Genomic DNA, 12,609 nt, shown 5'->3' on the forward strand with positions numbered 1-12,609 from the left:
ACGCACCTCGTCTATTTTTGACAGAAGCTGCACCAAGCTGCACAGACAACAGAAGTCAGACACAGGAACAACATAACATTTTCTTAAAATAGCCCGTGGAGACACCTGATTGAAAAAAACAAAAAGAAAACACTTAACTACGTAGCTCGTTTACCCATGGTAGAAGCACAAACATGGAGGAAAAATGACCAAATCAACACAATCTGAGCAAGTCAACAAAACTGGGCAGGCAATATGCTCTACTTCTGAAAACCTGGTGGGTACGAAGACATAAGAACGGTGGTTCAAAACTGAGTCGCAGTTGTTTATAAGGAGCTACCAGCTATTTCCCCTCTTTGCTGTTGTCAGATCAGCTGGTTGGGCCGGGCCCGACACCTTGTGAATGGACAGCAGAGAAAAAGCTGAGGTGACACAGAGCATTTTGCTGCTCTGAGACGAACACTGTTGAAATGGGAGGCCCTTGTGCAAATACACACACCAAGCACCCAGAGCACAACCGGCACTTCAAACCCAATGGAATCAATTAGATAAGGTGTCTTCTTTCATTACAAAGCGGCAACAAATGGTACACAATCTTAATCCTGATACTGTCTTTACAGGAAAATGCATTTGTGATCATAATGGGCTGATAAATATGAGCTAGTTCATGAATACGGTTGATGCACTTGACAAAACCGTGTGTCCTTTAGGTGCTTGGGTCCATTTTCTAGCAGCTCATCCTAGAAAATCAACCTCAGCACAGCACAGAAACAAGCTGACCCAAAATGCCTCAGACACTTTCATATTCCTGTTGGGTAAACATCTGACTGAACCTCTAAACTTCCTGAACTGAATCTGAACTCAGCTGCGTGGATCCCTCTGGTGAGCCAGAGAGAACAGGGCAGGACTTTACCCAGAATCCTCAGAGCTCTCCTCTGCTGATTACATGAGCATATCGGGGAACTGGCAGCTCAGATCAAACTTCTTAACGTGGGCAACAGGCCAGGCTAAAAGCTGGGGTCTCAAACTTGGGGACAAGGGACAGAGAAAGAAAAAAAAAAAAAGAGTAAGAATGAGGAATAGGTTGCAGCATGTGGGGACTGTGGCCAGTAAATAATTTGTTTACAATCCTGGGGAAAAACTGCACCCACAAACAGCTATACTTTTTGACTTTTGTTAATTGTGTCTTTTTCATCTGCAGCATTACTTCGCTCTGCACCATACTTCAGTAATGCGGTTTCAAATAACACTTTTTTCTTACACTATAGGACATTTTGTTACAAAGGAGGTCTTGCAGAAAGTTAGGCAGATTGGAGAAGTGGGGAGAGTTATATTGGCCATCAAGGTCCTGGAAGTAAAAGTCCAAATTACTTTCCCCATAAATATCTTCTGTTACTGGCCATTTGAGCTTTTCAATCATTTCGATGGGCAATAAACTGTTCTGGTTTAATCATAGCTCCTGGACTGAAAAAGTTCAAAAAAGGTACAAGAAGACTGTATACGTAACAACTTTAAGTCAAAAACGAAGCCTGAGAAACGCAGCGATGAAGACTGAATTTCTGCCGATCACTCTGGTCTTTGTAGCACTCACTTGGAAAAAAAAAAAAGTATTTTCAATTGATTGTACTTTGTGTTTGAAATTTATGTTGGATTAGTTCAGCAACTATGGTGTCCTTTGTGGCTGCAATTAAGAAGCATTCAAAACATGCTTGACTCAGGCATCCTTTCCACCGGTAACTGCTGATGTGGATCATGAGTACTAGTGTTCATGTCCCGACTTGATCAATCTGCCACAGTTCACACCAACAGCACTGCTGTGTCAAAAGAAATATCCTGTGTTGGACAGGAAGTCCTTATCAGAGTGACCACTAACATTAGAGCTGTTCCTCCATGAACTTTTAATGGACCTGCCCCTCCCTCCATCTAGTTTATTCATGAACACTGATCTTTATGGCAGAGATGGAAAAACCAATACAGAAGGATGGAAATGGAGAAAGGGATGAGTGGACAGTTAAAGACATAGCAACAGTACTTACAGTAGCTGTAATAACTAAACTGCATCAAGTTAAAGGTAAAGGTGCTTGAAGACGGACAGAGGCTGCCATCTGGCAAAATCATTGGCTCCCAGCAAGCTCCCATCCGACCAGCTGGACCGCTGCCAGCTGCTGCTGCTGCTTGCCCAGTCTTATCTCATCACGTAATGTGCAGGCAGGTCTGACTGACATGGAACTACAAAAGGTTGATCACTACCAACAAAGACTGGAGAGGAGACCATCTTAAAAATGAATCTAGGCATGTCTGTCTCATTAGGTTCTGCTGAGAATAAATGCAGGCTGGCAAGCACTCGGCCCACAGCAGTCATTTGCAGATTTATTGGAGGGGACTCTTTTTTTTTTTCATTGGAAAGTGATTAGTCTTAGCTGATTTGTTTGGCAATGTTGGTGCCATCACTCGCCAATACATTATAGATTCAAACAGACACACACACACGCACGCACGCACGCACGCACACACACACTGCAATGCCTCCTATGCTGTTTGTGCCCATTTATACTGATCATACATTACATTATCTACTCTGAAACGGTTGTAAAGACAGAACATTTTCATCCTCATGTATGCTCACTGGCCTAAGGTAAAAAGCCAAAGGCACCGAACAGAGTTTTATCACAAGCTGAGCAGCAAAAAGACAACTGCACAGACAGCTAAAAAACATCTAAAACACCTTTCTAGATCCAAACAGATCACGTAAGCCAACATATGGGACACCTCATTATTCATAAAACTGTCTTCTGAAAAGAGAGCATCTCAGGCTGTGTCAGGAAGAGCATTTTAACTAGAATCTCTCCTCTCTCATAGCATCCGTGCTATGCCCTCACTGAGACCATCGCTCTCGCCACTAACACATTTTAGTCCTCTTCTCTTAGGGCCCACTTTCCTGTTTTATGGCTCTAATAGGATCAATCAAGCGTAACTTGACACTCATCTCCAATCTCCTCTTTCTCCTTCCATCTTTGTCAATGGTCCGGGGAAGCCGTCTAATATAGGCTGTGGTTTAACAGGGTAATTTCATTATCAATATCCTGATCAATTGTGCTGGATTGGCATAAGAGCTTGATTGCTGGAAATGCAAGTGGTTGCAGCAAGCCAGAGGAGGTTCAGACCAATGTGCCACGAGCCAATCCTGCTCTCATTTCACATTTCTAAGATTATTTTATCATCAGTATTCAGTTTGGCTATTTGGAGATGGGGGGGGGGGACTCCCGAGTAGTGATACAACAAGTGTTCTCTTTTTATCAAATTTACTGTAAAATGTGTTCACAGTGTAGAACACACTGGATTTTATGTGATGCAACATGAGGCCTGGGACCACTTGAAAGACAGCAGAAATACTTAAGTTTATAATATATTGACGAGGCATGGGATCAGATCATCCCTCGGTATGACAGTATATGAGCAAACAGAGCACCTTTCCAATGTGTCTGTTAAAAGGCACTTGCACTAAACTGCTTATAACTTGAAAAAGGCTGACTGGCAGTAACAGCTGTAGGCTACACTTGGGGCGTTTGAGGTCTCACGGTTCAGGGGACATCCCACTGCTTTAAAGAGATTTGTCAGCAATCCTTCAAGGAACACTGAGTTGAAACTAATGTAACCACCAAATCCCCCAATATGAGTCCCATGTAAATACATTTTGGATCAACTCCAGCAGAAGTTATATCCACCCATCAGCAATGGACAACTGCACAAAGCACAGATTTCTGTACGGGAAGAGTTTTATCACCATATGCTACAGATCCAACGTTATGTTACTGCCACAGAGCATGGCAGCTGTTCTAGAAACAGGGCCAACAGCAGACTAAAGTAGTACTTCACAGGGTTTTCTATCAGTCATACTTCAAATAAAGCTATATTGTCTGTACATGCAACCAAACAAACATACACAAATGTGTGTACATAGCCACACACATGCACATACTGTATATGTACATGGCCTATTAGGAAACTGGATTTACTGTGAAATGATGTACCCCATGTCATGCTTCCACCCACTCCATCTCAGGAGTTTTAGGAAATCTGCTGAGTCAGATGAATTGCAATTTGAACAATTCTGTGTATGTTGGTACTGAAAGAGTCATCCAAGGTAAAAGACCAGGGAAGTTGCACAAGTTATTTTATGAGCATTGTATTTCAAATGTGTTCATGTTGTTGAGTTCAGTCACTCTACAAACTCCTTTTCATTTCCTAAATTAAGAGATAAACCATTGGCTGTGCCCTGTCAGAGTAGGTAAAGCGTGTTTTCAAATGAATTCAGAGGCCTTGATGGAGAATAATTGAGGCATTATTCCTTTGAGAGGTTGAAACAGGAAATAAACATTTAGCCAAAGTGAGACTCAATCAGACTGCTTTGTTTTTATCGACTATGTCCAAATTATCAGATGGGATCCTCGAGCCTGGGCAATGTTAAAAGCTCTTCCGTGGTTTATTTTTTGTGGTTTGTTTGAGCGTGAGTGTGTGCCCTGCTGACATCCAATTTTACTTTCCACACAGGATGCTTCTCACACCTCTCACACCCAAGTGCACGCACAGAGATTTCACAAACTTTTCGACCTCATGCTGTTCTGCAGTGCTTGAGAGTCAGCCAAATGATAGTAGGACACTAATGAGGTTGCTGGCAGATTACGATATGACCTACTGTGTCAGTATGAAAAGTCTGCCTAACTTTAAGCTTTAAGTTGCAGTTATGCAAAAGTTGGCACATTTGTTTTATGAGTTTGCTTACTCTGCATCATTGAGCAAGAGAACAAAGTGTAATTTCTCCCCGACAACTAAATCTAAACGTGTCACTGCCGATATTTTCTTCAACAGGTCATTAAATAAAGCACAAAAGGTTACGTCTACATTTATCTCTATCCTGAATTATACGAAAACTCTAGATTAATGAAAGTAATATCTCAAAAAAAGAGGCTTCCCATTTGCTGGGGAGTAAAAGCATGATGAAATAAAGTGCCAAGGGGTGCCAGAGCTTAACAAGCAAACATCAGTGACCAGTGTTATTCCAAATGGCTGTGCTGCACTCTCAACATGAGTTATCCCAGCTTTGATTTATGGAAAGCTGAGGCTGCCACTTCGCCAAGAAAGGCTGTGCAGCTCTGGAAAAATGGTAGCAGTTTTACTTTGAACTCTTTGGATTGATATCCTAAAACTAATAAATATCCTTAAAAAACTGCAGAGTGGATTAAAAAGTTGGATTCTTGATTACTTCAAATTCTTCATGTATGGCAAAGAAAGGTGATCAGGACTTACTTTCTCAGGTGCTCATGCTCTTTTAGAAACAGCTCCGTTCTTCTGTTGTTGACCCCAGAGCCACTCTTGTATGTCCTGCAGATGCGATGATGAAAACAACACTGTCACTTTGCAGGCACAAATTAAAGTTACGTAACAATATTTTGCATAAGGTGACACAATATTAAGAACCAGAGAAAGAGTTCTCAGCCTTCAGGCTGTGACAAGGTTATGACATCTACGCCTGGAGGGGCGCCAGTAAACTGTTTTTAGTGGTGACATCTGTTTTATTAATAAAAGTCACCACCACGTCTATTCATATCAGTGGGTGTCTGACTCAGCTGGTCGGATAAAAAACTATGTGAATGTGTATCCATTTAGAGAAGTTTTTCATCACCTTTTCTTTTCCTCATCCACACATCCGTCAGTCTTCATACAACTGTTTGCCAAATTTTATCAAATAGCAGTCGGCGCCAATACCACCGCGTTTCCTGTACCTGCTTTACAGTAAAAGCCTTCTTGCGGTTCACCAATGGAAAGCTTTTAATGTGAAGCATGCAGCAGCAGCAGGAAATATTCAGTTTACATTAGCCGTAACTTAACACAGCACCAGGAAGGTTGCAGTGGAGCAGATCAGGAAACGGGCCGTTATTGGTTGGTTGAGAGTAGGGAGCAGGGTGGAGTGGAACAAACCACCTTGTGTTACGCAGGTTATGTTACAAAGCAAACCTTTTAAAAATGTGCTTCATCTCTAGTCACCTGCATGGCCACATATGTCAAGTCAGTTTCCTACAACAACTTGGAGGGACAGCGGTGGTCATCTTGTTCCCGAGCAGAGCCAGACATAGGAATCCAGACCTGTTCTCCCTGCTGTGAAGCCAGCAATAGAAAAGCCTAAAATCACAGCTCAGCATACCTTAACACAACTAAAAATGCCATACCGGACAGCGGTAAAGGGCCAAAGGAGCTGCTCGACCTGACCTCCCCCTGTACTACACAGATAATGGTTCAGAGTGGCTGGGTGGGAGCCTAGAAAGGGTAATAAACTATTGATTTTGTTCACTATGGTTTAAAATTCTTATACTACTCTATGCATTATCTATGGAAGAAACCACTGATTCCATCCACATATTGATAGCACCACAGTGTCGGGTTACTAAAGGAGCAGAAATGGTTTGCTCCATCACTGAGCTATCTGGCAGCAAAGCAGTCAAAGTTAATGGGTGGGTTGTCATACCACTCACAGAGCGAACACATCACATCTATTCTCTTTTGCTTAATGCAACTCGAGCTATCAGCATCCCTGAACAGCTGACTCGCAAGGCTCTCCTGGGTTTCTGGTCATTTAAAACAGCCCTACCCTCCTGTGGCGACAACAAGATAAAGAGTATGCGCGCACACATACCACGAACAACCTACCCCACCCAGCCAAGAACAGATGTGCCTACTTCATCCCCAGTGCACCATTCGAAGCCGTTGAATGGGAATACTTTATTCAGTGCACACACAGCACACTCCACAGTGGCTGCCTCGAGCCCAAGTTGGCCGCCCCACCAGCAGAGCCGATGCCTTTGTGGGGCTAGAATTGCCTGTACTGACAGCCAGCTTCATCACTCCAGCAAGGCTTTTTAAAAGGGCACCGGTGTAAATCACAGGCTAGCTGTCATTTTGGCTGCTGACATTTAGAATCAAAGCAGGAGCAGAGGCAGCGCTCAGTCTGAGCTCAGCTCTGCTCCATTCTACTGTTATGAATGGTGCAGCCGTGTGTGTGTGTGTGTGTGTGTGTGTGTGTGTGTGTGTGTGTGTGTGTGTGTGTGTGTGTGTGTGTGTGTGTGTGTGTGTGTGTGTGTGTCTCTCTCTGTGTGAGCACACTGAAAGATATTGACAGTGTTTGATAAAATGTCTCATTGGTCATTTAGGTGCTTGCATAAATCTGACAGTGTGCACTACGTCTTTTTATCAGTATGATTTTTTTGTGTGTGCAGTGCAAACAGCACGGACACTACACGGAAAAATGATCAGCGAGCAGCATCCTGGTCAGGCTAACTCCATGTCCAAGATCTCTACTGCCCTCTACCTGACAAAGGGGAAAAGAGGCTCAGCTACAACACAAACTTCCATCAATGGAACACCAACATGATGAAAGCTTAAAAATTTCAGAGCACACGGAACTTAACATTTTGCTTCCCGAGCACATCTTCATTTTCAATCTATTAAAATAACAAGTTGACCATTAGCACGTCATTATGATTCAAGGTCTAAACTAGGCTGCTCGAGCAAAGAATGAACCAATTTCACACTTTGTTTGATAAAATGATAAAGTCAAAATATTTGGCCTCTGCTTCTGTGATTTGGGGGAAATATCTCTGTTTTTCCTCACAACAATTCCTTAATATTGTGGACAACACTACTGAGTAAACTTGAATAAAACACTGATCATTGACTTTCTGTGTGCCCCTCTGAGAACATCAGAAGAAAGTGTGTAAGCGAGACAAAGTCAGTTTCACCTCACAGTTTTGTTATTTCTCATGAGCTGAATTACAGCAAAGACAGTTCAACAGATCAAGATGTGAAAAATAATAAGCTAGCCCTCAAGCTTCCAGGCAGGATACTGCTGCTTTTATATAATCTCAGGTCTGAGCTTATCACTTTCCCATGCCCCACCAGCAAAGGTTAGGGGCATACTGCTCTTCGAAAGAAATTCCCTCATGTAAAGTACAACTCGACACCTCATTGCACTGTGGCCAACAGCAGCCGCTGTAATTCCTCTACCTGTAAGCTTAGACAGTTCCCTTATTAGCAGCCCCTTGGCACATTAGTCATCGTTAGGCAGAACACTGGATCAACAACACTGGCTCATTTCTATGCATTGGATTCATCAGCACTGAGCCTATTAGTAGGGTCAGTGTCACTCCTTAGCAACGAGATTTAATGAGACGATCGAGTGAACTGTTGCGTGCGGTGCTGACCTCACGGGATGTTACTAAGTGAGTAGATATACAGTTGAAATTTGACTGTTTACATGCAGCTGCTACTACAAATTGTCATTAGATAATGATGGCTTGGTGGTGCATTGATACAAGTGGTTCTCAAAAAAGGTTAACTTCATTCATTTACAGATGAACTTTAATGTTGCATTTTGAGAGCTTAATGAGTTTGGACATAAAGTGACTGTGAGGCCTTGGAACATGTATAACTGTGTGAGGCATCCACAGACTATGTGTATACTTGTTGGATGGAGAGGGATCAATAGGAATCCTGCAGTGCTCACCGCTGTCTTACAGATCAATAAGCCATTTAAAAAGAGAAAAAAAAAGACAGGCCATAGTCTGGGGGATCCTCCGCCTCATTTCAATACTCTCACAACTGAGCCAATCTGAAGAGAGGACACACTTTCTCAATACAAGGCCAAAGAGGCCATGAATCTCCTTAGGTTTTAATAGGCAACATTTTTCAAGAGCGTGCCAAGTGGAAGTCAAGGTTCAACTAGCCCTCCAAGGAATACGGTCTACAACAAAGAAGCAATGTGAATAATGCTCAGCCGTTTTTATGCCTGCATAGCCACTAGGATCAAACACCAGCAATTCATCACATGACAGTATTATTTGTTTTGTATGCAGTACCATGTACAGTCTCATGTGAGCAAGACAATGCAAGATTATGCGCTGGCTCTGACCAACCTTTATCATTACTTCTGAGCATTGGAATGGCCTTACAGTGTGGAAATACACGACAGAGACCAAATTCCCATGACTGGCAACACATGCAGGCATACTCGATGCATGGCCAAATGAATGGTGGGGTGGTGTGACTGGGTACTCACTCAATGTCTTTTCTGACAGACCCAAGCAGGTCTTCCCTTTCCCGGATGGCCAAGAAGTTGCCTTTGGTTTTGTGGAATTCATGTGTGTAATCCTGCGTGGAAGACAAACAAAAGAGAAAATGAAGAAGGGCTGGAGGAAGAACAAGCAGTAAACACCAAGAGGACAGACTGGAAACACTCGGACATTTGTGCTTAATAAAGTTCATTTACCAAATGATTTTACCACACTGCTATTCTGAAGAGTGTAGAATAAGAGGGCAAACCTGTAGGATGTCTCTGTGTCTCTGGAGGGTGTGCATGAGTGCAGCATTGAGAGAAGCCGTGCCCGGAGTGTTGGTGTACTCCGCCATCTTGTCATTCACTGCAGTCAGCTGACAGAGGGATAGAAAATGAATGGATGGACAAGACACAGCAAAAGAAACACAGCAGGGAAACCAGGATATCAGCAGATGAGTTTGAGACCCCGCCACTGTTTGCAACTTATATCTCTTGTATTTGTGTCATTAACTTCAGAAACCACACTGTACAGTTCAACTGTACTCTTCTGTTATGACCTCTTGCTGTTTGCGGAGGCTGACGTTGGACCACCGCAGGAGAAATTTAAGAAGTATTGTAAATCTTAAATATTTGAGTTGACCTGAATCAAATATGAAGAAGCATCCTAGAGTGCAATGCAAAGCCTGTGGAGAAGTGGAGCCTGCAGACAAGCAGACAGGACCAGCATAAATCCAGTGCTGTTCTTTTTGCTGGCCTTTCATGGGCCACCGGCCCATGAGAATTTACTTACTTTGGCCAGCAGCTGTTCAATCTCCACTGACATGGTGTCAAACATCCTGTCCTGGGTGGAGTTGTTCAGCAGAGGGGTGGTGTCTGACCTTGACGAGGAAAAACAAAGAATGGAGAACAATTAGACGACTACTTTGTTTGATGCTGTAAAAGAAAATCTTTAACAGGTTTGGCGTGTCTAAATATTACAGTAAATGCTAGTACTGATCTGGGTTAAATGATCCACTGACAAAGCTGAATGTAAAACTTGATATTAAAGGATTGTTGCTTGTACACATGGGTTCAAACAGTGTCAACTGCATGAAAACATTTTCAGCAGGAGTCAAGTAAAAATAAATGTTGAATTAGAAATGATTTACAATGAACTCTGATGAGTACTGTTCATTTAAGATGCTTATCAGCACCGTCCACATGGACACCAAAGCAAGCACGACCTGAGATATATTCATCAGGCAACATACTCTGCCTCCATTCACAGATCCTGAGTGTGACATTTTTTACATTCAATTCTACAGCTAGTTGTTGCTGGTTGTTACTGTGTGGAGCATAATTAATTACAAGGTGCACTGGTAGTGTGATAATAATAAGATAACTATGGGGACTTTCCACTTCACTTCCTTCCTCTCTAGGATATTATAGCTTGTGAACAAGACTCTTGGAGTTGGTATGGATTCAACGTGTGGGCCAGAGACACTTCCTTCCTGCAGCCAGCACTTTCCTGTGCTTGCAAGCCTCCACCCACATACCAAAGTTTGCTCATTGGTGATCCTTGAGGTTGTTAAATAAACGTTGGCATCATTTCCATTGTGCAATTTTGACCAGGAAACGGTTTTTAACTAGTGGCCATTTTTTGTAATTCTCACTAAATTGAGGACATGTCTGACAATAGACTACTTGAATCAAAAAGCAAAACCCCATATTTGAAAAGTTGTAATTAGAAACATTTAGGGCATTTTGCTTGAAATTTTAATTAAATGATCACTTGATCAGTCATAATGGTAATCTGTTCATCGGCTAATTGATTGAGCAGCTAACTATTACAGCTCTAAAATTACTGTATTAACCAACACGTCAAGGGAACTCAACCCATCAATCCCAATCAGGTCACGTGCTCATGCCATGATTTGACCAGCAGCAGTCAGAGGCAGTTTGACTCCCTCAGTGAACTGTGTATTTGTCCACTCAAACTACATTTGCCTTACTTATAAATATCTCTGACCTGACCTGCAAGACTGTGAATCTACACCGTCTTGTAGATGCGACAGAAAACGTAGTCTTACGTGTCTCCTCGACGTCCATCCCTGGAGCTGCTGTAGCTGGTGCACAGTTTACTGAAGGAGACCAACTTCAGGTCGAGTTCATTCTCCAGCTGTCTCGCCTGCTTCCGCAGATCTGGAACACAGGCGCGCGCACACACAAAACATTTAAACGGCTCAATTTCGTTTAATGCCAAAAAATTAGCCACGTTATTACTATAGCGACGCTTATTAAATTGTAGCACGGGGTATGCTGAACGAGCTAACCGCGGGAAAAAACAGGTTTCTCCTAATTACCATCTAATGAGTGTAACCGCTGACACGACGGATTCTCAATGTGACGAGTTGATAAACGCGTTCAGAGACGCGACACAGCTTTAGCAGCTTGAGGAATAACGGAATAGTTGCATGGCGATATGTTTGGTAGCTAATAGCTGTAGACACGTATGTGTTAAAACCGTGTATGTTTGAGCAAAACACGCCGACAATGACACTGACAAATTAGCGGACACTATAAATAATGTAGTAGGTGTTGCTGCAAACACTGTTTGTTATAAAATCGAGTCAAATTTAACTCCCTTACCCTCCCAGTAGTTGCTGCTTCCTATGCCTGCCATCTTTGTTGTTCTGGGACGTCACCAACTTCCGGGATGTGTCACGTGTCCGTAGAAGACGTCGACTTACGAACCAAAAATAAAGCGACGTTTTATCGCCCTCAGCTGAGCCTCTCAGGCACAACACCACCCAGGATCTGCCTTACCTGCTCTAATTATAAAAACAGCGCCACCAAGCGGCCATTTGGGAATCCCACAATAGGTTCCGAGAAATTACAATTATGTTGTTTAAAATAAACATCCTATTGGAGAGAAAAAAACATTTAAAATCCAGATATTATGAATCTACACTGTCAATGTTTAATGTTTGATTTCTGCTCTTTGTACTATACATCTATCAAAACAAATGTTAAAGGTAGAGCAGTTTGTCAAAAGACTACAACTGAACCAATTGTTTCATATTTTCATGGTGATATTTCTTTGTGTGTGATCTAGCACACACACCATTGCACACTTGGTCCAATAAACATAATTTCTTCCATGAATGTTGACAAATAACAGGACGCTGAAATGTTTCAAGCTGACATAACCATTTGTAGAAAATATTGCAGTTTCTTTTTTATCCCTGTTACACACATTACCGACACATTCAATCACCTAGAAAGAAATACACACACATATACACAGTGTGCTAGTCCACTTTATGTCAACTGTTATTGCCTGAGCAGGTGAAATTGAAAATGCAAGAAAAAGGCAATAATGCAGACTGATATATATTTGGCATTTAACTTAGTATGTGCTACATCCCTGCAGCCTCTACTCACAAAAAAGAGGTAAAGGGCATTTCCTCAGATGATTAGGATTTACACATTAACACTGTTGTTCATTATGAGTGACGTCCATGCCATGGATTTAGGATGATGTT

The 12,609-nt window shown here is 42.3% G+C and overlaps 1 protein-coding gene across 1 annotated transcript in view; it reads right to left on the reverse strand.

Annotated features, from left to right (window-relative positions):
• The window catches only part of gosr1 (golgi SNAP receptor complex member 1), a 23,452-nt gene extending 11,670 nt beyond the window's left edge, over positions 1–11,782 (reverse strand). The window contains exons 1-6 of the mRNA XM_070970324.1: positions 11,714–11,782; positions 11,155–11,266; positions 9,876–9,963; positions 9,352–9,459; positions 9,089–9,180; positions 5,287–5,361 (exon numbers count right to left, since the gene is read on the reverse strand). Of these exons, the coding sequence (XP_070826425.1) occupies positions 5,287–5,361; positions 9,089–9,180; positions 9,352–9,459; positions 9,876–9,963; positions 11,155–11,266; positions 11,714–11,747 (509 nt within the window). The 5' untranslated portion in view covers positions 11,748–11,782. The remainder of the gene's footprint in view (positions 1–5,286; positions 5,362–9,088; positions 9,181–9,351; positions 9,460–9,875; positions 9,964–11,154; positions 11,267–11,713) is intronic.
• Positions 11,783–12,609: the final 827 nt, after the last annotated feature.

The sequence above is a fragment of the Chaetodon trifascialis genome, chromosome 9, assembly GCF_039877785.1.
Source record: "Chaetodon trifascialis isolate fChaTrf1 chromosome 9, fChaTrf1.hap1, whole genome shotgun sequence".
In the NCBI taxonomy this organism is placed as follows: domain Eukaryota; kingdom Metazoa; phylum Chordata; class Actinopteri; order Chaetodontiformes; family Chaetodontidae; genus Chaetodon; species Chaetodon trifascialis.